The 27,897-nt window shown below is 41.3% G+C and overlaps 1 protein-coding gene across 2 annotated transcripts; it reads left to right on the top strand.

The window, feature by feature from the left end:
- The first annotated feature begins 780 nt into the window (after positions 1 to 780).
- Positions 781 to 27,897, top strand: SERPINB2 (serpin family B member 2). 2 transcript variants are annotated; one of them, XR_015153416.1, is made up of 10 exons: positions 781 to 871; positions 5,341 to 5,520; positions 9,783 to 9,902; positions 11,549 to 11,677; positions 12,319 to 12,436; positions 15,443 to 15,585; positions 16,272 to 16,436; positions 24,216 to 24,368; positions 24,462 to 24,535; positions 25,973 to 27,897. XR_015153416.1 is itself a non-coding variant. In XM_086372241.1 (8 exons), exons 2-8 carry the CDS (start codon positions 5,350 to 5,352, stop codon positions 17,378 to 17,380), a joined length of 1,251 nt encoding a protein of 416 aa, XP_086228367.1. In that variant the 5' UTR covers positions 781 to 871; positions 5,341 to 5,349; the 3' UTR covers positions 17,381 to 18,178. The 2 variants fall into 2 exon arrangements, 1 of the variants encoding a protein (XP_086228367.1); XM_086372241.1 differs by lacking the exons at positions 24,216 to 24,368; positions 24,462 to 24,535; positions 25,973 to 27,897 and adding an exon at positions 16,976 to 18,178.

The raw sequence follows: 27,897 nt of genomic DNA, 5'->3' as shown, positions 1-27,897 counted from the left end.
TATCTTCACAATGTGTTGGAAACACTTTTCCATAAGCTCTAACAATATGAACATTTTAAAACTCAGCTTCTCTTTCATTACACATATCTTTTATCTATTTTTACTCCTCGGCTTCCTTTGGCTGTATCTAAAAATCTAGTGATTTTCAGAATCATATTTTTGACATCACAAATTCCAATTAACACCTATAATTTACCCTCTTAAAAGTTAAAGTACACAGTGGATTTTCACTGTTGAATTAAAGATAAGATTTATGTTCTAAAAAAGGACAAATGAAACATTCTTTGGGTGTGGTTTGTGACAGGAGATTAGGGTGGAACCCAGAATTATTTTGGAAATTATAGCTTGAGAAAATGTAAAAGGGTTTAAAATAGAGAATTTATAAGGAAAAAAAAGTGTTTATTTGTTTTTTTTTTCTGTTCTCAAAGAATTGCTTGGGGGCTGTCTAGATTCAAAAGACAAAGGATTCCATTACTTTTAAGTATTGCAAGAAGCTCCCAGGCCATTCTTGGCAAAAGATAGAAGAGATATTGTAGAATTTCTTACGAGGAGAGCAAGTTATAGCAGGGAATGTTGAAACTAGGGCTGACAGATTTTAGTTAATTTTAAGAGGCATATGTAGGTATTGCCACATTCTTAAGTTTCTGAATGATGTCATCTTTCCAACAAATTTCTTCAATGATGCCTTAGCAAACAAGCATTTCTATTCTAATGATGTCTGAGTAAAATGTTGAATCACTCAAAGGATACAGATAGAGAGAAAAAAAAAATGCCATGTGGGAGGGGCAGAGCTTTATAAAACCAGTCATTGCCATGTCTGAACTCTAACAACGCTCAGAAGACCGTTTCCTGTCAGGCAGAGAAGAACCAGGTATTTCAGTCATTTCTTTGTCTCTATTTATGAAATAGGGTTTTATTTTGCATACTGGCATTATTAATATAATGAAAATTAAACTGTGGGATGTTTTCAGAGGATGAGTAAAAATTTCATGGTGTTTTCTTGTTTAGTTGCTTGTTTGAGAATATTTTGGTTCAAGATTTGAATTAAATTAAGTTAGACCTAATCTTAAATCTCAGAGACCAGCACATGCCTATGTAACATTCATCAAACCAAAATGTACATTCTAGTTGTGATGTCAGTTTTACCAAACAGCTCAGAATGTGTGTATCCTTTACTAGTTAGTGTTTGGCACTGAATTTAATGAAAATAGCCAGATCAATTAAAAAGGATTATTTTAGTAACTGAAAGTAATTTATAAATTGTGTATAAATATGAGAAAGACAAAAAGAGGACTCAGTTTTCATCTTAAACAACCAGAAATTAAGCAAAAAGCTGGGTGGTTCAATTCAATACCAGAATATACTTGTTGAATTTAGTTTGCTAATTGGTCAGTTTAGTGAAAGAGAAAGAAGAGCCCAGTTAGTTGCTGGATCGACTGAAGTAATAGTTCAATAAATAATTTAATATCCCATAAACAAATAACTTCATTATGAAAAGAATCAAGTGCAGAAAAGGTTTTTAATTTTGTGGGGGCAAAACTTGGTAATTTGGAATGGGAAATTTCCTTGAAGTATTGTTTTTTCTGTGTCATTAATTTTTCTGGTCAATTTCAAAAAATTTACACTGTGTTGCTACAAAAAAATTCATCTAAAAATGCTACAGCACACTCAAATCTAACATTCGATGCCAGTGAGCAGGAGTGTGGCTATGGGTCTGAGCTCCTTGTCGCCTGTGCCAAGTTTCAGAGGCACATTAGTCAACTTGTGTTGCGGGAACCGACACAAACATCACAGAGACCAGCCCCACACGTGCTTTTCATCCGTTTGTTCCTCTAAAGATGATATTAAACGTTAGTTAGGAGTATGATATCTAGAAATTGTCGAAGTTGTGTAGCTCACTCTAGTGTTAAGAAATTCACAACAGGTGTTTCCTGTTCTGAGAGATTCTGATGTCACTCAGTGACTTCGATTTTACATGGTCTTAGGCAGACTCCCATTTAAATGCAAGGTGGACGTGTGGTAGAGTCAGAAGACACATACAAACACATTATATATATATGGAGAATCCCAGGGACAGAGGAGCCTGGTGGGCTGCCATCTAATGGGGTCGCACAGAGTCAGACACGACTGAAGCGACTTAGCAGCAGCAGCAGCAGCATATAAAATATATTCATAGATTTCTACAAATATAAACTCCTCAAACCTTATTTGAAAGGTCTGTAGGAACAGCACTAGAGCTGGGATCAGAAGCTAGTGTAGGCTTTGAAACTAGCTGTGCTATGGACGTCTTCATATTCTCATTGGTATAACTGGAATTACTAGCTTTATCAGACAAGTAATTATGCAAGTTAAATAAAACAGTGAGGCTGAAGGAATTTGGTAACTGTGATATAGACATAACACATTATTTTTTATGTTAAATGCAGTTAATTGCACCTATCTGAAAGATAAACTTTAAATGTTTTTAAAACAAGTAAATACATCTGGGGTGATTTACTTTTGTCCTTACTCATTTTTTTAATTTTTTAAAAAAATAGTCACAGTCAACTGAAATTCTAATTTGGCATTAAAAGCCCTTACTGTTAGTTTGTCTTGACACTTAAATTTTGTTAGTGTCAAAGTGACTGACTATTCAGGTCATTATAAATAATTGGGTATAGGAGGGGCCTACATTAATTAATTAATTGGTCACACTGTGCAGACCGTGGGATCTTAGTTCACTGACCAGGGATTGAGCCCATGCCCTCAGCAATGAAAGTTCAGAGTCTTAGCCCCTGCACCACTAGGGAATTCCCAGGCTTAAGTTTATTTTTCTAGCTCTGATTCTTTATTTTTTCATACACAATAGAGAAATATTTATGCTATTAATTCTCTGTTTCTGAAATGTTTTTGAGATAATTTGCAAAAAAGGATCTACTCAGGAATAATTCATTATAAAGATGATTTTAAAATGTAGAAGGAAGAGGAAACAAATTTCTGTCACCCAGGTTAATCTGATCTCAGTGATGAAGCAAGCAAAAAAAGAAACTGACTTTTAAAAACCTTAATAAACCTTATAGAAGTATCAAAAACTGGCTTCCTTGCTCTTTTTATTTCCTCTTTCTAGCATTTCTCAAACCAGTAGCTGGGTGAAACTCTTACACATAGTAATTCACCATCAGCAAGTAAAGTGTAAGTGACATTGGACAGAGCGGGTTTCTGAAGCCTGAATCCCTGCACCATTACATACAAACTCTGTGACCTTTTATAAGTTACTTAACCTCTCTAGCGGAGAAGGCAATCACACCCACTCCAGTACTCTTGCCTGGAAAATCCCATGGATGGAGGAGCCTGGTAGGCTGCAGTCCATGGGGTCGCTGAGTCGGACACGACTGAGCGACTTCACTTTCACTTTTCACTTTCATGCATTGGAGAAGGAAATGGCAACCCACTCCAGTGTTCTTGCCTGGAGAATCCCAGGGACAGGGGAGCCTGGTGGGCTGCCGTCTACGGGGTCGCACAGAGTCAGACACGACTGAAGCGACTTAGCAGCAGCAGTAGCAGTAACCTCTCTAGGCATCAGGATGTAACCTCTATGTACCTCACGCTGATCCTGTTGAATATCAAATATTAAAGGAGACAAGAAGACATGAGAGAGTTTCAGGGACAAATTTTATTGAATTTACTACTTTGTCTTGATAAAATACAATTGGGTGGTAACTCACATGAGAAATTTTGATACAAATGGCAATCACTTTCTTCACAAGAAATGTTCATGAACCAAATGTTCACATAAGACACCCATGGACTAGGGAGCCATGAGCCTGGAGACCCTGCTGAGGGAGTCCATGGCTATAGAGCGCCTCCTCCAGGGCCGCCCCCAGTGGCTCTGCAGCCACAGTCCCCAGAAGGTTTCCTGTGGAGTGATGAGTGTCAGCATTGCTTGGTATATTTATAGATTTTGGTAAGTGCAGGGTGTGTTTGAAGCCATTATGAAAACATAAGATACAATCTGTTGGCTAGAAACAGCAGGTACCCACCCACACCCAGGTGTGGCCAAGCATTTGGCTGCTTGTGAGTCTTAGGTCACGGAAATGTGTCTGTTATTTATCTTCAGATGGTGGATGGTGTGTGTGTGTGAGCTCCATATATCCAGGACCACCCCTGCAGGGGGACCTGGTGTTGATTGCCCTGCTAGGGGTGTTGGGAGGAGGGGGCCTTTCCAGCACTCCCAGTAACAAACTGCTCAGCACAGGGGAGCTTTGGAAGAAAGGCTGTGGTGTGTGAGTGAGTGGAGGGGGCCTAGGAATGGGAGATAGGGCGATGTGAAACACCCACTCTTGAAAGGTGAGTCTAGGTCACTTTTAGAAAGGAGTTTGACCATCTCCACTGGGGCCAACAAGAGTATGTGTGCAGGCGGCATGCATTTGAATATCTGTGCATTTGCCTCTAGTGTGTACGATGGTGATGGTTTAGTCACTAAGTCGTGTCCATGGACTCTTGTGACTCTGTGGACTGTAGTCTACCAGGCTCCTCTGTCCATGAGATATCCCAGGCAAGAACACTGGAGTGGGTTGCCATTTCCTTCTCCAGGGGATCTTCCCAACCTGGGCATCGAATCTGAGTTTTCTGCGTTGCAGATGGTCTCCTGCATTTCAGGTGGATTCTTTACTGACTGAGCCACCAAGGAAGGCCCCTGTGTGTGTATCTGTGTGTCTGTATGTGTGATGTGTGTTTGTAGGTACAACACTGAAGTTGAGAGTATGACCCTGGAGGTACCCACCAACCTGGCTTCAATTTCCAGTCCTGTTCCTTATAGTTGAGTGACATGGGTCACTTTTCTGATTCTCTCTGGGCAGTAGCTTTTTCCTTTGTAAGCACAAGAATAGCAGTGTCTTTCTCACAGGGCTTGTGTAAGGATTACCTGGTTAGTACAGGTAAAATGTTGAACACAGTATCTGTTGTACAGTTAAGAATTCAATCAGGGCTATTTATTGTTATTGCTGTTATTATCATTATTATGAGGTGGAGGGTCACCACGCATCATAGGACTGTTCTCTCTATCTCAGGATCAGTTGTGTAATTTGCAGGATCCAGTGCAAAAGGGAAATGCAGGCAAGACCCTTTGTATAAAATCATTAAGGAACTGCCGTGTTGTGACAGCAGCGCATTGCACCGAGAGTGGAACCTTTTGTGGCTGCACAGGTCCCCGGGTCACAATGCTGCTGACCCTGTTCAGTGAAGGGAGAACAGAGAGGGAACCCCTGCCCTGTGAAGGGTACAGCCTGTACTATGCCGCTGACATCCTCAAAATGTTGAGTCATCTCGTAGAGCTGTTGCTTTTCCTCGTTTTCCTTCCAGATTGAGACAATGGAAGAACTTAATGTGGCAAATACAATCTTTGCCCTCAATTTCTTCAAGCATCTTGCAAATACAAGCGCCAACACCCAGAATATCTTCTTCTGTCCCTGGAGCATCTCCTCCACCGTGGCCATGGTCTACCTGGGCGCCCGGGGCAATACTGCAGACCAGATAGCCCAAGTAAGTTTCTGTTTAAGTTCCCAATTGGGACTGAAGGATTCCTGAACTGAATTGCAGAACTGATCTGATTATATGCTTGTGGTATCTGGACTATAACAAAGTCAGCGGCTTGTGGAATCTTAGTTCCCCCACCAGGTATTGAATCCGTGTCCTCAGCAATCATCACAAACCATTACAGCATGTGTTACTTAGATTCAAATCTATAAAAGAGCCAAACCACAGAAACCCTCAATAGTTGATATAGCAGGAGGATTATCAGAGTTTCTTGTCCTACAATGTTAGAAATAGTTAATAGTGACCATATCTGACATCTGATAATGTTTATATTTTTCAAAGGATTTGTGTGCTTTACCTCTTATGGGTTTTAAAACAAGTGTCACTGACGTATGGGCAGTGGGACTAAAGCACCTTTCCCAGGGGTTCCTCTGGTTTCTGTCCTCTCATCTCAGGCTCCTTCCATTTATGTAAAGAATTCCTCTTAGTGGTTTTGAGAGTGCTACGAAGAGAAAAAAAAAAAAAAAAAACTGTCCCAGAGCTCGGTCTTTGCACTCTGGGGGAGGCACAGAGAGCACCATGACTTCAGAGGGCCTCAGCCAACATTCTCCACCCCGTGAGCTCATGTCAACAAAATGGGGCTGACGGGATGGCCAATCCTCAATGTCAAGGTGGTCAGGAGTGGCACAGCACTGTGGGGGATTTCTGTCAGGGCCACTGGCCTCCTTCCTTGGTGAATGGACACCAAGTCAGTCAGGGGACCGACTGGGTCTATGGAAATATGTTGAACTAGTTTGCCTATACATAGCAATCAACCTATGGGATGAATGCAGCGCTATTAAAATTCACATGATCCTTCATGTCAATGTAGGGCAAAAGCCACTACAATATTCTAAAGTAATTAGCCTTCAATTAAAATAAATTAATTAATTAAAAAAATTCACAGGATCCTGTCTTCCCTGGGTCCGAGACAAACAAGGTAATTATACCATTAAAATTCTTTCCTAGTCCCATTTATATAGACATTAGCATTGAATGCTATGAGTACAAGCTCTGGTTTCCCACACGCATGGAGGCTGCTGTCAGTCACACCAGAATGCCGCTGGCTACTGTTGAGTTTCTTGTAAGAATCACACCTGAGTGTGTGAATACAGATAGATGGATACAGTCTTCGAGGTACACGGTGACCCATTTAAGACAGGACTTGTTCGGAGTGACTCACACAGAGTGTTAGCCAATCTCACCGCAGGAGGAAAAAGGATGGGAGCTTCGCTCTCTGTGTTTGTGGGAGTTTAAACGTGAAGACTTACGACAAAGCCCCGTTGCTCAACTCCCTGATACCAGCCACATTTTGCAAAACTCCTTCCCCTTTATTTTCTTTGCCTTGAAAAAATAAATAAATAAAGGCAGTGAACTCCATTAAAAACTTTAGAAAACATCAAGGCCTTCATTTTTTTTTTTTTTTTTTTTAGTTTTTGGCCATGCTATGAGGCATGTGGAATGTTAGTTCCCTGCCCAGGGCTCGAACCCATGCCCCCTGCATTGGAAGCATGGAGTCTTAACCAGTGGACCACCAGGGAAATCTTTTTAAATGTAAAGGAATCAGAACCTTTTTTTTTTTTTGAAGACAAATGCCAAACAAAGTGCTCTAGGTGCTAAAAGTAAAAACCTTGACTTTGATACTAGAGGAAAAGTAACTTATTGGTCACTCGGGGTACAACAGTTTTTCTGTGTTTGGAAGGTATTTTCTCCACATGGGACAAGGATTTTATATACAGTAGTTTTCTTGTAACTCTGCTACATGGGGAGATTCTAAAATTCAAAGGCAAATTGGCTTAATTCTCTACCAAAAAAGAGGAGACACTCTTTGGTTTGGAGGTGAAAGCCTGGACTTTGGGGACAGACCCTGCCTGTCTTTGGTTGATGGCTATGCCACTTACTAGGTGTGTAAGTGGAGACATTTAATGCTCTGAGCCTCAGCTTTCTTATTTTTTTATTTTACTTTTTAAGAACAGCTTTGCTGATTTCTAATTCACATTTCATAAATTTCACCCATTTAAAGTTTATAATTCAGTAGTTCTTAGTATATTCACAAGAATTGTGCAGCCATCACCACAATCTAATTTTGGAATATCTTCATCTCCCCTAAAAGAAACTCTGTACGGTCTATGCCTATACCTCCCTGAACCCTCCCGATCTTGGAAGCTAAACAGGGCTGGGCCTGGTTAGTACTTGGATGGGAGACATTCTGTACCCATGAACTATATTAATCTGATCATATGTAATGTGGATTGCTAACCACATATTTTGTACATTAGTTGCAGACCTCTTAAACACCATTTGATAACTCAAAAGAGTCTAGTGGTAACTGTCTTATTTTAAAAATGTGAATGGAAATATGTATCTGGCAAGATGGGTATGAAAATTACAGTTAACTGGAGAGGTACATGGTAGAACTAATTGTTTTCTTAGCTGATACATACAATGCCCCATCCAGGCATCTGAATGTTTTAGGAATTTATCCCCAGAAAACAAAATCCTATGAGGTAGGTGCTCTGATTACCATACTCACTTTACAGATGAGAAAATCAGGGCAGGAAGAGGCCACACACAGTTGGGAACAGGTGTAGCTGGTAAAGCTAGAACAGTTGTAGTGGAAAAAAGGGTAAACAGAATAAATATATACTCTCTTACAGAGCACAGACAATTTGAGATTTGCAGGAGTATTTTTACCCAGCTCTTATCTTTAGGATAAGGCCACAGACCGGCCCAGGGCAGGCTGCCTCTCTGGGCAGGGTACCTGCCCCAGCCTGGCTCAGGGTCATTTCACATGCCCCACACTTGCAAGGACTCTTGCCATGACTCAAAAGGGCTTCAGTGCTGCCCAGAGACCCTGACTTATGGGTCAACTTCCTTAAAAGGTAGGACAACCAGAGAAGCTCTTACACAAAATAGTCCATAGTCCCCCTTGTGTAGCGGCAGTCAGACCGCTTTTTTTCAGAGAGTATTAGGTAGGAACTTATAATATATGATCTGAAGAGCAGAGAAAGATCCCAGAAATCCTAACACCTCTCCTTCTAGCCTAGAAATTCACCATCTGCTGGACAAACTTGCATTCCTTCCCTTGTCAGAACCTCCTCCATCAACGCATTAACCAATAAGCTCCTCCCTGCCTGGGGCCCTATGGGGCTGGGACCCAAGAGATGCTTGAGGTGGGGGTGGGTGGGTGGTAGCAGGGCCAAGCTGAGGAGTCTACGATACTGGAGAGGGGACCTGAACACCTTCCAGGGCAAATCTTTACCTGCCAGCTTCACTGTTAGCTGGATCTGCCACTTAGAATGTAAAGAAATTCACATTGGGACTTCCTGGTGATCCAGGGGCTAAGACTCTGTGCTCCCAATGCAAGAGGGCTTGGGTTTGATCCCTGGTCGGGGAACATGTGGAAACTAAAGATCCTGCATGCCTCAGCTAAAGATGCTGCCTGCCTCAACCGGGGGCAGCTAAATAAATCCATAAATGAAAATGTTTTTAAAAAGAAATTCATATTGTCTTCTGACTCCTGCCATCTGCCCCCAACATGGACAGAAGTGGGGGATTTCTTCATGTGTAAATAACATTTGTGGAAATGTTTTAGATGACCCCTGGTAATACTGAGCAACTTGTTTTTGTGCTTAAGATAGCTGTGGCTGCTAATTTTTGACAGATTAGAAGGGTATAAAGGGCTCCCCTTGTAGCTAAGTCAGTAAAGAATTTGCCTGAAATGCAGGAGACCCTGGTTCGATCCCTGGGTTGGAAAGATCCTCTGGAGAAGGAAATGGCAACCCACTCCAGTATTCTTGCCTGGAGAATCCCATGGACAGAGGAGCCTGGAAGGCTACAGTCCATGGGGTTGCAAGAGTCGGACACGACTTAGCGTCTAAACCATCACAGAAGGGTATATCATGTAAGGCCACTGAATAGAGAGAATAAAGGTCAGGAGTTAACCTTGCTACTTCTTTCAAGGCAATTTATGAGTTGAGTGATAATTTAATTAAAATGTTATAAATCATCTCATAATAAAGAAAAATATTGTCAAAATGGCCAGTATTTGAATTAGTATAAAATAACTCATGCTAATTCCTATGAAGGGAATCTCACTGACTTGTTGCCCAGATACAAAGGCAGGGAACTAGATGTAGGACCACCAAGAGGTAACTGACAGCCATTGATTTAAAAGCTAAATAATGCAGCAGAAAAATGTACCCAGTTTTCTCAAATTCCAATTGTAGGTACTTCAGTTTAACCAAGTTGGAGTCCACAAAGGCACCCCAGTGACCCCACAGAGCCTCACCAGTTGTGATTTCACGCAGCAGATCCAGAGGGACACCTATCCTGATGCTATTTTGCAGGTATCTGACTCATCTGTTCCTAGTTCTTTTGTATTTTGCTTCCAGAAACTTGTTATAAAGTCACAATATTTATGAAGAAACCTAGTACAACGTCCACCTTTTACAGTAGAAAACTAAGACTCACAGTCCTTGAGTGAATATCTTACGGTCACTCTGATAAGGAAGGGCAGAGCTGGGGTAGAATCCAGGTTTTATGACTTCCAGGTCAAGACTGTTTCTAAATTCTGTCACATCACTCTGCCATTAGTTGGGTATGTATAATGTATTCTAAAGCCAATGTAGAGACTCCTAGAATACACATGTGAATGCAGATTTCCAGAGTCAAGGGTGACAACTAATTGAATAATGGAGACGGCCAGGCTTGTTGACTTCAGGAGATGTCTCTGACCTTCACATATCCTTTATCTCCTCTCTATCTATCCAGGGCTTCCCCAATGGCTTAGTGGTAAAGAATCCGCCTGCAGTGCAGGAAACGCAGGACATGTGGGTTCAGTCCCTGGGTGGCAAGATCCCCTGGAGCAGGAAATGGCAATCCACTGCAGTCTTCTTGCTAGAAAAATCCCATAGTCAGAGGAGCCTGGTGGGATACAGTCCAAAGAGTCTCGAAGAGCTGCACATAGCCAAGTAACTGAGCATGAGCACACATCTATCCATCTATTGTCATCATTATGATCATCATCTACTATCTATCAGTATCTATCTCCCTATCTGCCAATCTATCATCATCATAATTAGCAACTGAACAATAACAATCTATCTACCTATTTATCGTCATTATCATGATCATCATCTACTATCTATCTATCATCCATTCATCTAGTCTATCTCAGATTAATAATATCTTTTCCCAGTAATTCACTTCCGTAAACACCAGCCATCCAGCTACATTATAAGAGGCTGGTATAGGTGGGCTTCTGTTGGTAAACAATTTCCACTATCACACCCCTGAGTTAGGTCATGGGGAGATACCTCTCACAGGTTCCTTCCTGGGAACGCTGATGCTCCACCTGCCTGTCACCCAGGGAATTACAGACTCAGGATAGAGAGAGGGCCTCTTCAATATGGCGATTCTGCCAGGTCTGGGTGGACAGCAGGTGGTCCATCTTCAGGGCTCTGACCTTGGCTTCACCCAGCTGTTTCTGTGACTAAGCCCTGTGTCTGTCATCATGCTTGCAAACTTCAGGTTGAGGATTGGAATTCCCTTCAATTTTATGTTTTCTAAACTCCAGATTTTCCATTCCACAGACTACCCCTTAATTATGCCATGGGACTTGTTGAAGTTAAATAAATATTTAAAGAACATTTCTAAGGTGACATTTTAATATAATAAAAATTGCTTAGTGACTTTATAGTTTAGCTAAAGTATCGAAAGAACCTGACTTTTTCTAGGATCTCAGTTCTGTCACAGTTAAATCCAATCCATAGGCAGAGCAAAATCTGAAACAAGTAAAAACTTATCTGATAAAGTTTAATGTACTACATCTATATCAACAGTATTTCCTCAGAGTTACCTTCAAAGTGACAGAAAAAAAGTATATTTTAATACAGCATTTTATTGATATCCTAGAAAAAAATACTATTGCTTCAGAAATATCTTGTTTAGGAGTCCTGAGTTATATAAAATGAATCCCTCCTTTCCTTTTAAGGCACAAGCTGCGGGGAAAATCCATTCATCCTTCCGTTCTCTCAGCAATGCCATCAACGCGTCCACGGGGGAGTATTTATTGGAAAGTGCCAATATGCTGTTTGGAGAGAAGTCTGCAAGATTCAAGGAAGTGAGTGAAACCTGCGATTTAAATGGCAGGGCCCCAAACTTGCAATGAGGTCACTTTCAAAGCTGTTTTCTCTGATTCATTCCCAGTGGGTCAGAATTCCACTCGGGCTCGCTAAGGCTCTGCGAGTCCATGGGACAAGATCCAACGCAGTTATGCTTACGCTCCCTCCGTGGGTGCTTCCTCTTTCTACTGTAAAAACCCTACGTGTAAAATCACAAGTCAGGAGGCGGACACAGCTATTCCCAGAACCGCTAACCCCACGCCCAACCCCTCCTTCTGTACTCTGTTCATAATGCACAGTAGGCAGGAGAACAAATGCAGTAGGGACTGGATTGGGGTGGGGGGGGCGGTCAAAAGAGCACATAATCAGCGCCCCAGCCACCCCGCTACCCATTCTTCAGGCTCCCCAATCTTGACAGGAAACCTGTAATTTACAATTACACCATTGCTTGTGGGGTATCCAGGAGAAGGGCATGGCAACCCATTCTAGTATTCCTGCCTGGAGAAGTCCATGAACAGACGGAGCCTGGTGGTCCACAGTCCGTGGAGTCACAGAGTCCGAGGCGACTGAGCAAGTAACACTTTCACTTGCTGGGTGGATAGTCTATGTAACCTTTGTCATTATTGTTTTCACTTTAAAGGAATACATGCAACTCTCCAAGAAATATTACTCTACAGAACCCCAGGCGGTGGACTTCCTAGAACGTGCAGAAGACACCAGAAAAAAGATTAATTCCTGGGTCAAGACCCAAACTAAAGGTAAACCCAAGGAAATAGTTTCTGCTCTTCTTTCCAGATAGAAAACTCTGATTTTTTTTTTTTTAAGTCCTTAAACTTAACTCTTAATCCCAACCTTAGTTATTTTGGCTAATGTAACTTGATACTTGTGGAGCTTAGTGGTGTTTTAAGTGAGAAAAAAAAATAACGGAGGCATCCTAATAGAAGATATATATTCAGAATTTCAATAATCTGGTTTTGGATTATTACCTTAGAATAGAATGTAAGAAGAGGCAGATCTTTTCTAACCTAGGAAATATCAGTACTGAAATAATTGTGACTTTATGTTCACTATGAACAAACGTAAAGAACAAAGGCACAGTTGTCAACTGAGTAATTGGTGTGAGAATATCAGCAATGGAAAAAGGAGAGACCATAAAATCTTAACTCTTTCTTCTATTGCACCATTCAGAGTCAGTATGTTGTCAATTTCTTTCAGTCCCTGCTTCATCTGTCATTGATCATCTAAGCTATTTCTACCTTGGTTACACATGTCCTTGGTTCTTAACTGACTCATCTAAGATGCCACTATCGGTTAGTGGTACATCTGGGGTTCCCTCTTCTTCTGAGCTTTAGTCTAATTCTGGAATTCTTCAATTTAATGCTCAAAGAGTTTGATATCTTAATGCATAAAACATATTTTCACTTATCTCCCATGTTTATTTATTTACTTTTAAATACATTTTTATTTGGCTGTGTTGGGTCGCAGTTGTGGCATGTGAAATCTAGTTCCCTCAACCAGGGATTGAATCTGGGCCCTTGGCATTGGGAGCATGGAATATTAGCCACTGGACTACTAGGGAAACCCCTACATCCTATGTTTAAAACATTATTTCAAGTCATAGTATGCTATCCTGCTTTCTTAGCTACCATAATAGAAAAAAACACTTGTATTAAGTTCTGTAGAATTGAAAAAAGTATTATTTCTCTAAAAATAGTTGACCTACTTCAGTTCTTCATTTCTAGATTTTTAAATTACTGCTTTAAAAGACTGAAACACCACTGACAAAAAGAAAGCAGAGAAAGTGAAGATTTAACAGAAATGAAAGTCAAAGCAGATTGCAAAATTAAAGAGACACATGAAAGCTTTGCTTTTTTGAGAACAGCAAGAATTTCTCTTCTTTCTAAGCATTTGTGGTGAATGGCTATAAATCAATGAGTGGAATTGCAAAAATGCCAAATAGTCATTTGGAATGATTTTTATAATAATGTGAGAAAATATTTCTTTTTTCCTTGTTATGATCAAATACTATGTGTCACAAAGTTAAATAAAGTCCCAGCAGATTTCCAAGTGAAGTGAAGTGAAGTCGCTCAGTCATGTTCAACTTTTTGTGACCCCATGGACTGTAGCCCACCAGGCTCCTTCATCCATGGAATTTTCTAAGCAAGAGTACTGACCTTTTCGCTTGAGTCTCATATCTGTCAGTAGAAATGGAAGATGGTGGAATTCTGACCGGTTCTCAAGCATTGTGACCTTGGAAAGGTTACTAATATCTCACTATAGTGTCCATTTGCATTGTTGTTCTGTTGCTAAGTCTTGTCCGACTCTGCCACCTCATGAATTGCAGGATGCCAGGCTTCCCTGTCCTTCACTATCTCCTGTAGTTTGCTCAAACTGATGTCCATTGAGCCAGTGATGCCATCTCACCATCTTATCCTCTGTTGCCACCTTCTCCTCTTGCTGTCAGTCTTTCCAGCATCAGCGTCTTTCCGAATGAGTCAACTCTTCCCATCAGGTGGCCAAAGTATTGGAGCTTCAGTTTCAGTATCAGTCCTTCCAATGAAGGGTTGATTTCCTTCTTGTGTAAAATGACACCAATAATACTTCCTTTACTAGAGTGGTTGTGAGGTTAAATAAAATAATGTGGTTGAAATACTACAGAGCAGGTATTCACTATAAATGGGCTGTTTCTTAAATTAACTTAAAAAAAAATCACACTCAGATATTATTATTTCTGGGAACTTTTTTGGGCTCAATCATTCACTCCCTTCTCTGTGTTGTCACAGTTCTCTGCATTATTCAGCTCTCTTACAGAACTAATTGCACTTTTTTTCCTAAATGATTTAGAATGTCGCTCCAGTATTCTAAGCCTCCCCAGGACAATTCTTCCTTTATTACTTAATGGAATCTGTGCTATTCCTTATGTAGGTCTATCACAACTTCCAAAACATTGTTTTTGGGTGAATCAGTAGACCCATGGGCTGTTAAGACCAGATCTAGAAGAAGCCCTAGTGACTTACTGGGGAAATGCATTATTATACTCCTTGTTAGTGTTAGTCACTAAATTGTGTCCATCTCTTTGCGATCCCATGGACTGCAGCCCACCAGGCTCCTCTGCCCATGAAATTCTCCAGGCAAGAATACTGGAGTGGGTTGCCATTCTCTTCTCCAGGGGATCTTCACCACCCAGTAACCGAACTTGGGTCTCCCGCACTGCTGGCATATTCTTTACCATCTGAGCCACCAGGGAAGCCCATTATATTCCTTGAGTCCCTTTTTCACTCCCATCTGAATGAACTAACTTCATATAACTACAAAACTTTGAGAAAACAGTATAAAAGGAATTTAAAATTTTCTGGGACTTTTCTGGTGGTCCAGGGGTTAAGACTCTGCACTCTCAAAGCAAGGGATGCAGGTTCAATTCATGGTCAGGGAAATAAAATCCTGTATGCAGCACAGTGTGGCCAAAGGAAATAAATTTAAAAAAGAAACTTTAAAAAAATATTCCAAGTCTGATAGTAATTCTAAATCATAATTATATTACTTCTTTATTTTCTCTTGAAGTTTGCAAACCTGAAAAATTTGGTCTGGGTTTTACTTATGATTTAAATAAATTAAGAGAAAAATTTGAAAGTGACTATCAGCATCTCTTCAGAGTATGATAAATGTGGATGTTGAGCTTGATGGTGACTCAAAAGACTCAAGAAATCATAATGACTTTATAATTGTTAATCATAAAACCTAAACATATATCATATTTTCTGTAGGCAAAATCCCAAACTTGCTACCTGAAGGTTCTGTTGATGTAGACACCAAGATGGTCCTGGTGAATGCTGTCTACTTCAAAGGAAGGTGGAAGACTCCATTTCAGAAGAAATTAAAAGGACTTTATCCTTTCCGTGTGAACTCGGTATGAAACAATAACAACAAATTGAATTTTCTTAACATAAAGTTTAGGGCCTTTGACAAAAGAGAGAAAGAATAATTAGGGACCACTCATTGATACCCATGCATGATTTGCTATTAATAGTTATATGTTATGCACACTGGATAGTTTATTGACTCTTTTAGTTTCCCGAATTGCACTCAGTAATTTTCTGAGAGGCCTTATGAGTAGTGGTGAAGACCATGGGCTTTATAATTACACAATTCTGGACTCACATTTAGGCTCTACTGCTGACCAGCTATGATGTTACTTCTGGTTCATGCATTCCATTTTTTGATTTGTGAAACTAGTATGATAATTTCCAACCTAAAAGGTTGTTATAAAGATTCAATGAGATTTTGCAGAGTTCTTGACCCCTAGTAAGTACTGAACAAATGTTTTAGTATTATTATAACTGTCCATCTTATTACTAATGGGTACTATCTTGAAAATAACGAAATAGATCAGAATCACTGTGAGAATATGCAAATAATAAATTTTATTTTTTAAATATATTTTGACATTTCTAAACAAATTTCAAAACAAATTTTTAATTTTTGAAAAACATATTTCTTTAGCATGAAAGCATAACCCATTCTCTTTTATGTCTGATTGTAAATCTTTTGACATCTTACTACCAACTTTCATATTTTACTTTTTAATTACTTTAGACTCAGCGCAAATCAGTAGAGATGATGTTCCTGAATGAAAAGCTAAACATTGGATACATAGCAGATCTGAAGGTCCAGATTCTAGAACTCCCATATGCTGGCGATGTCAGTATGTTCCTGCTGCTCCCAGATGGAATTGCTGAATCCTCTACGGGCTTGGAGTTGGTAAGAATTCCAGCTTCCATTGTTTTAAACTTCTGGGGCTAAACTCACCTTTGCACACGTCTGCTGTTGTTGTTGCTATTTAGTCCCTAAGTCAGGCCCAACACTTTGAGACCCCCTGGACGGTAGCCCACCATGCTCCTCTGTCCATGGGGTTTCCCAGGCAAGACTACTGAAGTCGGTTACCATTTCCTTCTCCAGGGGATCTTCCCCATTCAATAATCAAACCCACGTCTCCTGCATTGGCAGGTGGATTCTTTATCACTGAGCCATCTGGGAAACCCTTGAATATACCTACACCTGAGGAAATGGTGTGCAGTTTGAATACGTGAACTGGTTTGAGAGTAACTGTGCCAGATTTCCCATTGTCATTCATAAGTCTTAAACACATGTCATACATGCTATCTTCTTGCAAAATTTTTACCAAACTATTAAATTTTAATATCACCTACAATATCGTGAAGTCATTGGTTGTTAACATCAGAGGTTGTTGTTCTTCTCTGCTAAGCATTCATTGGTTTTTTTATGTTTTGGATTCATAGCTAGAAAGTGAAATCACCTATGACAAACTCAACAAGTGGCTCAGCAAAGACACCATGGCAGAGGATGACGTGGTGGTGTACATCCCCGAGTTCAAATTAGAAGAGCGTTATGAACTCAAGACCATTCTCACAAGCATGGGCATGGGTGATGCCTTCAGCCAGGGCCGAGCCAATTTCTCAGGCATGTCGGGAAAGAATGACCTGTTTCTGTCTGAAGTGTTCCATCAGGCTTCGGTGGAAGTGAACGAGGAGGGCACTGAGGCTGCTGCCGGCACTGGGGCCATCATGACAGGGAGAACAGGCCACGGAGGCCCGCAGTTCGTGGCAGACCATCCTTTCCTCTTCTTTATCATGCACAAGATAACCAAGAGCATCCTCTTTTGGGGCAGATTTGCCTCACCCTAAATTGAAAGTTTCTATTTCTGCACAGGAATTTGTAAAATGAGTGTAAGCCTCAGGATTTCTCCAAGTGCCAAAACTTCTCTGCATGTTTCTGTTTTTCTGAAAAACTTTTATTACACACTAACTAGAAACACAGACATAGCGTGACATCTGTGAATCATAACATTACCCCCCTATTAATCATTTGGCCTTCTAAAATGGGATGATATCTCATTTAGTTCTTTCTTACTCTCGGTTTATTTTATAGCGTTAACTTTTACTGTATTATTTATTATTTTATATACTGTTTTTTTTTTTATTATGGTCGCTGTCTAGTATAGGTGATACATTTACAGAAGCCAGGTATCACTTATTTTTCTTTCTAAGGAAAAATATGTATTTGTGGGCTTCCCTGGTGGCTCAGAGGATGGAGAATCCACCTGCAATGCAGGATACCTGAGTTCGATCCCTGGGTCAGGTAGACCCCCTGGAGAAGGAAATAGCTACCCACTTCAGTGTTCTTGCCTGGAGAATTCCATTGACAGAGGAGCCTAGCAGGCTGCAGTCCGTGGGGTTACAATAAGTCAAACATGACTTAGTCACTAAGCATGCATGCATATGTATTTGTTCTTATAATGAAGGATAAGTAGGCGGCCTTCCATGACCTTTTGTAATAGAAGCCTAGAAGAAAGCATTGAACAACGGGGAAATACATATTGTGTGCATTTCTAAACAAATGTCTAGCATTATGTATCACATGCATGTGGCTGTAACTTATGTAAGGTTGCAAAAATATAGAAATAAACCTATTTTCACAAACCATTTGCTTGTTTACATTCTACTAGGTCTTTAGGTTATAAGACCTGCTTATCCTGTTTCTCAGAAATCAGGCATCACAGGTCATTTGTGAGACCCAAGCAAACAGAATAAAGGAGCCAAGGGAATAACCAACTGTTTTGCAAGGGGCCCCAGTGTTGGGGGTGGGGTGGAGTTGGGTGAAAGATTGATTAGAACTGCCTTCTCACAGCAGAAAAACGTCTAGAAATTCAAAATGATAGTTTGGGTCAGAGTCCTTTGGGGACCCCTGTATTCAAATCAGAACATCAGGAATAAACACCGAGTCTAGTGGTTGCAGACATAGCATCAAGGTCATAATCACTGAGTGAGTTGACAGAGAGTTCAGAGGGGTAGAGATGAGCTGGGCACAAGGGTGGAAAACACCCTTGTTTTCTTATTTTAAGTGTGTTGCTTCAAATAGCACTGAACACTTTTGAGTGGATCAGCAGCAGAGAAGAACATAATTTAAGTCTTGAGAACTAAAGAAGATCTGAGGATTAGGGAGTTTGACCTGGCTGCAGAAGTGTGGCTGGATCCTGAAAATGCATTCCAGGCGTTGACCTCTTTATAATGAAAGCCATGGATGGGTGACCCACTGGAGCATGGTGGCTAAAGAGGTAGCCTCATGACTTTGACTTCAGTTCAGTTCAATTCAGTCGCTCAGTCGTGTCCGACTCTTTGTGACCCCGTGAATCGCAGCACGCCAGGCCTCCCTGTCCATCACCAACTCCGAGAGTTCACTCAGACTCACGTCCATCGAGTCAGTGATGCCATCCAGCCATCTCATCCTCTATCATCCCCTTCTCCTCCTGCCCCCAATCCTTCCCAGCATCAGAGCCTTTTCCAATGAGTCAGCTCTTCGCATGAGGTGGCCAAAGTACTGCAGTTTCAGCTTCCTCATCATTCCCTCCAAAGAAATCCCAGGGCTGATCTCCTTTAGAATGGACTGGTTGGATCTCCTTGCAGTCCAAGGGACTCTCAAGAGTCTTCTCCAACACCACAGTTCAAAAGCATCAATTCTTCGGCGCTCAGCCTTCTTCACAGTCCAACTCTCACATCCATACATGACCACAGGAAAAACCACAGCCTTGACTAGATGGACCTTTGTTGGCAAAGTAATGTCTCTGCTTTTGAAAATGCTATCTAGGTTGGTCATAACTTTCCTTCCAAGGAGTAAGCATCTTTTAATTTCATGGCTGCAGTCACCATCTGCAGTGATTTTGGAGCCCAAAAAAATGAAGTCTGACACTGTTTCCACTGTTTCCCCATCTATTTCCCATGAAGTGATGGGACCGGATGCCATGATCTTCGTTTTCTGAATGTTGAGCTTTAAGCCAACTTTTTCACTCTCCACTTTCACTTTCATTAAGAGGCTTTTTAGTTCCTCTTCACTTTCTGCCATAAGGGTGGTGTCATCTGCATATCTGAGGTTACTGATATTTCTCCCAGCAATCTTGATTCCAGTTTGTATTTCTTCCAGTCCAGCGTTTCTCATGATGTACTCTGCATACAAGTTAAATAAGCAGGTGACAATATACAACCTTGACGTACTCCTTTTCCTATTTGGAACCAGTCTGTTGTTCCATGTCCAGTTATAACTGTTGCTTCCTGACCGGAATATAGGCTCCTCTGGAGGCAGGTAGGTGGTCTGGTATTCCCATCTCTTTCAGAATTTTCCACAGTTTATTGTGATCCACACAGTCAAAGGCTTTGGCATAGTCAATAAAGCAGAAGTAGATGTTTTTCTGGAACTCTCTTGCTTTTTCCATGATCCAGTGGATGTTGGCAATTTGATCTCTGGTTCCTCTGCCTTTTCTAAAACCAGCTTGAACATCAGGAAGTTCATGGTTCATGTATTGCTGAAGCCTGGCTTGGAGAATTTTGAGCATGACTTTACTAGCATGTGAGATGAGTGCAATTGTGCGGTAGTTTGAGCATTCTTTGGCATTGCCTTTCTTTGGGATTGGAATGAAAACTAACCTTTTCCCGACTTAGTGAAGTGAAGTCGCTCAGTCATGTCGGACTCTTTGCGACCCCATGGGCAGTAGCCTGGTACCAGGCTCCTGCATCCATGGGATTTTCTAGGCAAGTGTACTGGAGTGGGTTGCCATTTCCTTCTCCAGGGAATCTTCCCGACACAGGGATCAAACTCAGGTCTCTAGGATTGTAGACAGATGCTTTACCATCTGAGCCACTTAAGTGCACCTAAATCCCGGTTCAAACACTTATGAGTCCTCTTAATTATAAGCTGGGAATGATGCTTCTTCATGCTTCAGTTTTCTTACATTGTAAACTAGGGAAAACAGTGTTTTTCTCATAAGGTTGCTCTGATGGTGGAATGAATTCATATCTAACAAGAAATTAAACAAATGCTTAGCATATAAATACTAGTGATTACAGTTATTTTCTTAGTTGGAAATAAAACTCACTGTCAGCTGATCAAGCATAGCATCCCAGAAAATTATTTAGTTAATTTTTTAAGGCTTGAATTATGTTTTATTACCTCAAAATCAGATATTCTTAAAAATTATAGGTTCTTCCTTTTATTCTCCTACTTACTTTTAGATTCATTTAAAAAATGTATTTTATCAATTCATTCAGCAAGGTAATAACTAGTAACTTTCTGAATCATTGTGAGGTTCTGAGTCTTAAGATATATATCACCTTCATCACTGAATTAGAGGATGAGCACAGAATTATAGGTTCAAAGTATTCTTCACACTTTGTTGTTGTTCACTTGCTATGTTGTGATCAGTTGTGTCCGACTCTTTGCTACCCCATGGACTACAGCATGCCAGGCTTCCCTGTCCTTCACCATCTCCCTGATTTTGCTCAAACTCATGTCCATCCAGTAGGTGATGCCATCCAACCATCTTATTCTCTGTTCCCCTCTTCTTCTGCCTTCACTCTTTCCCAGCATCAGGGTCTTTTCCAATGAGTCATCTCTTCTCATCAGGTGGCCAAAGTATTGGAGCTTCAGCTTCAGCATCAGTCCTTCCAATGAATATTCAGGGTTGATTTCCCTTACAATTGATTGGCTTAATCTCCTTGCAGTCCAAGGGAATCTCAAGAGTCTTCTCCAGCATCACAATTCAAAAGCATCAATTCTTCAGCGCTCAACCTTCTTTATGGTCCAACTCTCAAATCTGTACTTGACTACTGGAAAAACCATAGCTTTGACTCTAGGGAACTTTGTGGACAAAGTGATGTCTCTGGAGTTTTGCTTCTTGTAGTTTTAATAATTTTATTTTTGCTTTTGATGCTGTTCTTAATATTTCATCACATTATGAGTCCTTTAAAATGGTTTTCAAAATTTAGTTTATTCATCAGGAGATGTTTTCCATTTGGAAACCTGCATCTTGGTTTAGTTCTGGGAAACTCTCAGACACCACTATGGCCTGAATATTTGTTACCCTTACTCCAACACAGCTGTTGAAACCCTAATCCCTGATGTAATGTTGTTTTTAGGGGGGCCCTTTGGAAGATAATTGGGATTAGAATTGGTCATGAGGGTGTGCCCCAGAATGTAATTAGTGTTCTTATGTAACTGGGAAGGGTTAATTTGGAATTCACAATGAATCTGCTTTTTGATTTTTAACCCTTATATTGTCAATTTTGTTATTATAGGCATACATAATGATCTGCCTCAGGTAGATAACCTGACTCTGCCCACCTGTGAAGGACTGTGATATTCTTAGATTCATCGTGTCACCTTAACTTCTTTGTGTGGCAAATGGCGGGGACCTCCCTTGTCTGCTGCTTACTCGTGGGGCCCAGATATTCACATTTTGGGAGGCGGGCATCACAGGTAGATGTGGCATCTTTGATTTCTGATGACAGGAGATATTCCATTTCACACCACCCATGAAATCACAATTGATGCTTTTGAGCTGTGGTGTTGGAGAAGACTCTTGAGATTCCCTGTGAGCCAGGAAGTGAGCCCTGACCAAGTGCCCAATCACATTGGCACCCTCATCTCAGACCTGCAATGTCCAGAACTGTGAAAAATGGATATTCTCCAGGCACCCAGTCAGTGGTCTTGTTACCTGACCTATGGTTGAATAAAGCAGCCATTATCCACAAAATTGTCTGGGCTCCACCCTATTTTCTTTCTTCTTCTGGATTCCCATTTAAATAATACTAATGTACCTAGAGTTCTTTTTTTTTTATCTAACAGATTTTGAATATTTAATACGTTCCTTGCAATCTTAACATCAAATATTGCAAAAACAAAACAAAAGCTAGAGCAAAACTCTCCCTTTACACCTGTTCTCCATTCATATAGCTCCTATTCCTTCATGCTCAGTAGGAATATTGGTACATATTGCTAAACATACACCAGGCAGGCCACAACTAACAACAAATAAACAAATGAGCAAAATTCTGCTGATATTATAGCGTTGACTTAGGATAGCATTACCTCTTTCCTTGCCCCCTCCAAACAGTCATCAAAACAATGCAAAACCAAAATTTTATCAGTATAGCTAGTATGTGTGTGCTGGGCTCAGTCACTTCAGTCTTCTCAGACTCTTGGCAACCCCGTGGACTGTAGCCTGCCAGGCTCCTCTATCCATGGGATTCTCCAGGAAAGAATACTGAAGTGGGTTGCCATGATCTCCTCCAGGGGATCTTTTTTGGCCCAGGGATCAAACCTGCATCTCTTATGTCTCCTGAATTGGCAGACGGTTCTTTACTGCTGGTGCCACCTGGGAAGCCCATAGCTAGTGTTGAGACCGGCTCGACAAGCAGGGTTTCCAAAGTGCAATACAGCAAAAGAATCAGAAATGAGACACACGAATTTAGAGAAAAGCGATGATCAGGGGATCAACACCGCTCCAAGGCAAAGGTGCCAAAACTGAGTCCAAGCCAGCTTTGTTATACTTTCAGCCGTGAATGAAAGAATATGTGAGGAGTTAAGCTAATAACTTACGTGGCCTTCATGGCCAAAAAACAAAATGATCATTAACCACTGAGTAATTGGGAAACAGTAATTAATAACAAATCAGTAACTAAGACTAATATTCTTATCTATTTTTCCACCAGAAATTTAAAAGATGTGACTCTGAGACGCCAGTTGAGAAACAGTCTGGGGTCGGTTTTCTGACTCCAGGATCATATCTTGTTTTCAAGATTATGAACTATTCCCTCTAGACTTATTCCAAGAGTCTTGTGCCTTATAGCATCCAGTTTAATCAATAATTATAAATGTCTTTTGTGGCCCTTGCTGGGGCCTGCTTTTCTTTTATTCTTCCTGTCTCCTACAAGCTAGTATATCAATATATAAAGATTTCATTTTATTATTTATCTATTTTTGGCTGTGCAGTGCAGCCTCTGGGACCTTTGTTCCCTGATCACAGATTGAACCCATGCCCCCTGCAGTGGAAGTGCAGAGTCTTAAACAGCAAACTGCCAGGAAAGTCCCTAAAGATTTTAAACAAGAGGTAAGTGAGAAAGGAATCTGGAGAAGTTTTGTGGGAAAACATGAGTAAAACTTAGTCTGTGGTTTTAGAGAAGGTGAAATAATTTCTTGTCTGATTCCCCCCCAAACCAATATGGATACATTGAATGTAATGCAAATAACTAGATCTATGCAGTGATATAGCCTGAGTCACACTCTAGTGAACCACTGGCAGTCAAGACGGACAATCCCTTGATCTGGAGCCTCCATACGATGCATGAGTGTGTGTGTGCATGTGTGTGCTAAGTCGCTTCACTTGTGTCCAACTTTTGGCAGCCCTATTGACTGCGACCAGCCCTACTGACCAGGCTTCTCTGTCCATGGGATTCTCCAGGCAAGAATGCTGGAATGGGTTGCCATGCCCTTCTCCAGAGGATCTTCCCAGGCCCTCCTCCAGGGGATCAGACCCTGGGATTGAACCAACATCTCTTAGGTCTCTTGCATTGGGAGGCGGGGTTCTTTACCACTAGTGCTGCCTGGGAAGCCTTGAGATCCTCCTGTCCCAGGGATCAAAACTGTGTCTTCTGCATTGCCTGGCAGGGTTTTTTTTTTTTTTTTTACCAGACCCAGTAACTGCATCTAAAACACCCGTCCAGACCCCATGTCTCTGGAGTGGGGACAATGGACATAAACTAATTGGAGTTGTGCTTGGGGGTCGACACCAGCACCCAAATGAGAAGAACAGAAACATTTCCTGGATACTTCACGTAGTAACTTGTGAGCAATTTAACAGCAAACAGTTTACCTATAATAATCTCCATATCATTGCTCTTAATTATTCTACTAATTTAAAACTTTCTGTTTTTGTAGGAAAAAAAATATCCTGGGGAAGCCACTAATCGCTGCCAGTTGGCAGACTAGAGAAAACGTGAAGCCGGGAATGTGTGAGTTACAATTCGTCATAATTCCAGGCCCTATATGCAGACAGACATGGAAAATGTGGGCAATTAAGTAATTGAAAACCTTATCTATCTTTCTTTTTATCTGAGCTTCTGGCCAAGATAAACTTGAAAGGAAGAGTGTGTGGGCTTGTAAAAGTGAATCAGAGGGTGGGGCTAAGAAAAGCGTAGTGCTAAAATTGCTAAAAATTACTCCTACAGTTCAGAGTTAATTAACTCAGCCACAATCTCTTACTAAAGGAACCCACTGCCAATTCTGCTCCAGTGGAAGAAAACAAGGTGTTGTAAATATGTCTCTGTTTAAAAATATTTATTTATGTGTTCTTTCTTCATTGAAGTGCTTAGCTAAATAACAAGTTATCAAGACTTCCACAGAACAGAAATGATAGTTGAAGGCCATCCCCCAAGAATTCTGTGCAAGTCTGAGAGATTTAACCCTGAACTGGTTCAAAGATGGTGCTGGAAAAAGGCTAAGCAGGAGAGCACCTTCATTTCCAAAGATGTGAGAGAGATGGTTTTACCATGAATTGTTAAACCATGAATGATGTTTTCTCCAGTCACATTTTTGGATTTGCAACCTTTGTATCTGTCAACAGGGGCAAAAAGAAATAGGATAGTCTCAGAATGATTGAACCAAAACCCTTCTACCCCTTCAAAAGATTGGACATGGCAACATAAACTTGATCTCACTCATTTGTGTAGGGAACTATTGATCTGACTCTTTATCCCCTACTCCTACCCAGCTTCAAGTCTTGGCCACCATTCCAGGGGCCATTAGCTTTCCCCTCTTTCATAGAATAATCTAAGCCCCTAACCTTACACTACATGCTTATCAGACACCCTGCCAGACTATTAATTCCCACAGAAATGGCTTTAGGTAAACTTAGAAGTGCTGGGAGTGTGGAGAGGTTATTTTCTGATATGCATGGCTCCACCAGGTAGGCAGTATTAGCACTGTCGGAAAGTCAGGAGGCCTTAAATATCCTCTCATGGAAAAGGGGAGGAGAGTCCTTCCTGCTCCCTCCTCCAGCTCACCATCATCCTTCCTTTTTGCCTCCTCCTGCTTATCCTCTTTCATCACCCAATCCCTCCCTTTTACCATAAAACCTTAAAGGCAAGAAAATATAGTGACAAAAGCATTTGCATTTAGGTTCCAGAGCCTGGGATTGTGATGATAGCTCTTAGATGACTATGCATTTTAATCAGCACATTTAACCTCTCTGGGCCTTAGCTTCCTAGCAGATAAAATGAGGCAATTTGATTAGAAGGAATGGAAGATTCTTTCCAATTCTGATATGTTGGGAATATGTGTATCTATGATGAGACATTTTGATGAATGCCACTATCCTTTTCTTATTTCCATATTTCTTTAGTTAAGCCCCTTTACAGATTGAGATTTTACATAAATGTGTTTATTTATAGGTGTGTATACATACTGTATATGTATAGTGCAGGCGGCTGCGACCGGCGCAAGCACGGCCAAGAGGAATTACCCCACGTCCGAGGTCAGGGGCAGCGGCTGCGACGGTGTAGGAACGACTGAGAAGAGCTACCCAAGTCTGAGATCAGGGGCAGCAACTGAGAGGAGCTACCCCACGTCCGAGGTCAGGGGTGTCAGCCGGGAGGAGCTACCCCACGCCCCCATGCCCGAGGCCAGGGGCGGCGGCCAGGAGGAGCTACTCCATGCCGGAGGCCAGGGGCGGCGGCGGTAGGACCAACCCCACGTCCAAGGAGCGGTGGCTGCGTGGGCGCAGGAGGGCCTAGAGGAACTATCCCACGTTGAAGGTCAGGAAGGGCGGCATTGAGGAGATACCCCTCGTCCAAGGTAAGGAGCAGGGGCTACACTTTGCTGGAGCAGCCGTGAAGAGATACCCAACGGCCAAGGTAAGAGAAACCCAAGTAAGACGGTAGGTGTTGCAAGAGGGCATCAGAGGGCAGACACACTGAAACCATACTCACAAAAAACTAGTCAATCTAATCACACTAGGACCACAGCCTTGTCTAACTCAATGAAACTAAGCCATGCCCGTGGTGCAACCCAAGATGGGCGGGTCATGATGGAGAGATCTGACAGAATGTGGTCCACCGGAGAAGGGAATGGCAAACCACTTCAGTATTCTTGCCTTGAGAACCCCATGAACAGTATGAAAAGGCAAAATGATAGGATACTGAAAGAGGAACTCCCCAGGTCAGTGGGTGCCCAATATGCTACTGGAGATCAGTGGAGAAATAACTCCAGAAAGAATGAAGGGATGGAGCCAAAGCAAAAACAATACCCAGCTGTGGATGTGACTGGTGATAGAAGCAAGGTCTGATGCTGTAAAGAGTAATATTTCATAGGAACCTGGAATGTCAGGTCCATGAATCAAGGCAAATTGGAAGTGGCCTAACAAGAGATGGCAAGAGTGAACGTCGACATTCTAGGAATCAGCGAACTCAAATGGACTGGAATGGGTGAATTTAACTCAGATGACCGTTATATCTACTACTGCAGGCAGGAATCCCTCAGAAGAAATGGAGTAGCCATCATGGTCAACAAAAGAGTACGAAATGCAGTACTTGGATGCAATCTCAAAAACGACAGAATGAACTCTGTTCATTTCCAAGGTAAACCATTCAATATCACAGTAATCCAAGTCTATGCCCCAACCAGTAACGCTGAAGAAGCTGAAGTTGAACGGTTCTATGAAGACCTACAAGACCTTTTAGAACTAACACCCAAAAAAGGTGTCCTTTTCATTATAGGGGACTGGAATGCAAAAGTAGGAAGTCAAGAAACACCTGGAGTAACAGGCAAATTTGGCCTTGGAATACGGAATGAAGCAGGGCAAAGACTAATAGAGTTTTGCCAAGAAAATGCACTGGTCATAGCAAACACCCTCTTCCAACAACACAAGAGAAGATGTTACACATGGGCATCACTCTACAGATGGTCAACACTGAAATCAGATTGATTATGTTCTTTGCAGCCAAAGATGGAGAAGCTCTATACAGTCAACAAAAACAGGACCGGGAGCTGACTGTGGCTCAGATCATGAACTCCTTATTACCAAATTCAGACTTAAATTGAAGAAAGTAGGGAAAACCACTAGACCATTCAGGTATGACCTAAATCAGATCCCTTATGATTATGCAGTGGAATTGAGAAATAGATTTAAGGGCCTAGATCTGATAGATAGAGTGCCTGATGAACTATGGAATGAGGTTCTTGACATTGTATAGGAGACAGGGATCAAGACCATCCCCATGGAAAAGAAATGCAAAAAAGCAAAATGGCTGTCTGTGGAGGCCTTACAAATAGCTGTGAAAAGAAGACAAGCAAAAAGCAAAGGAGAAAAAGAAAGATA

This window comes from Bos grunniens, chromosome 24, assembly GCF_055505025.1.
Source record: "Bos grunniens cultivar Pamir isolate PY7600 chromosome 24, Bosgru_T2T1.0, whole genome shotgun sequence".
NCBI lineage: Eukaryota > Metazoa > Chordata > Mammalia > Artiodactyla > Bovidae > Bos > Bos grunniens.
Note: the sequence above shows the minus strand (reverse complement) of the source record. Positions and strands in the feature narration are given on the sequence as shown.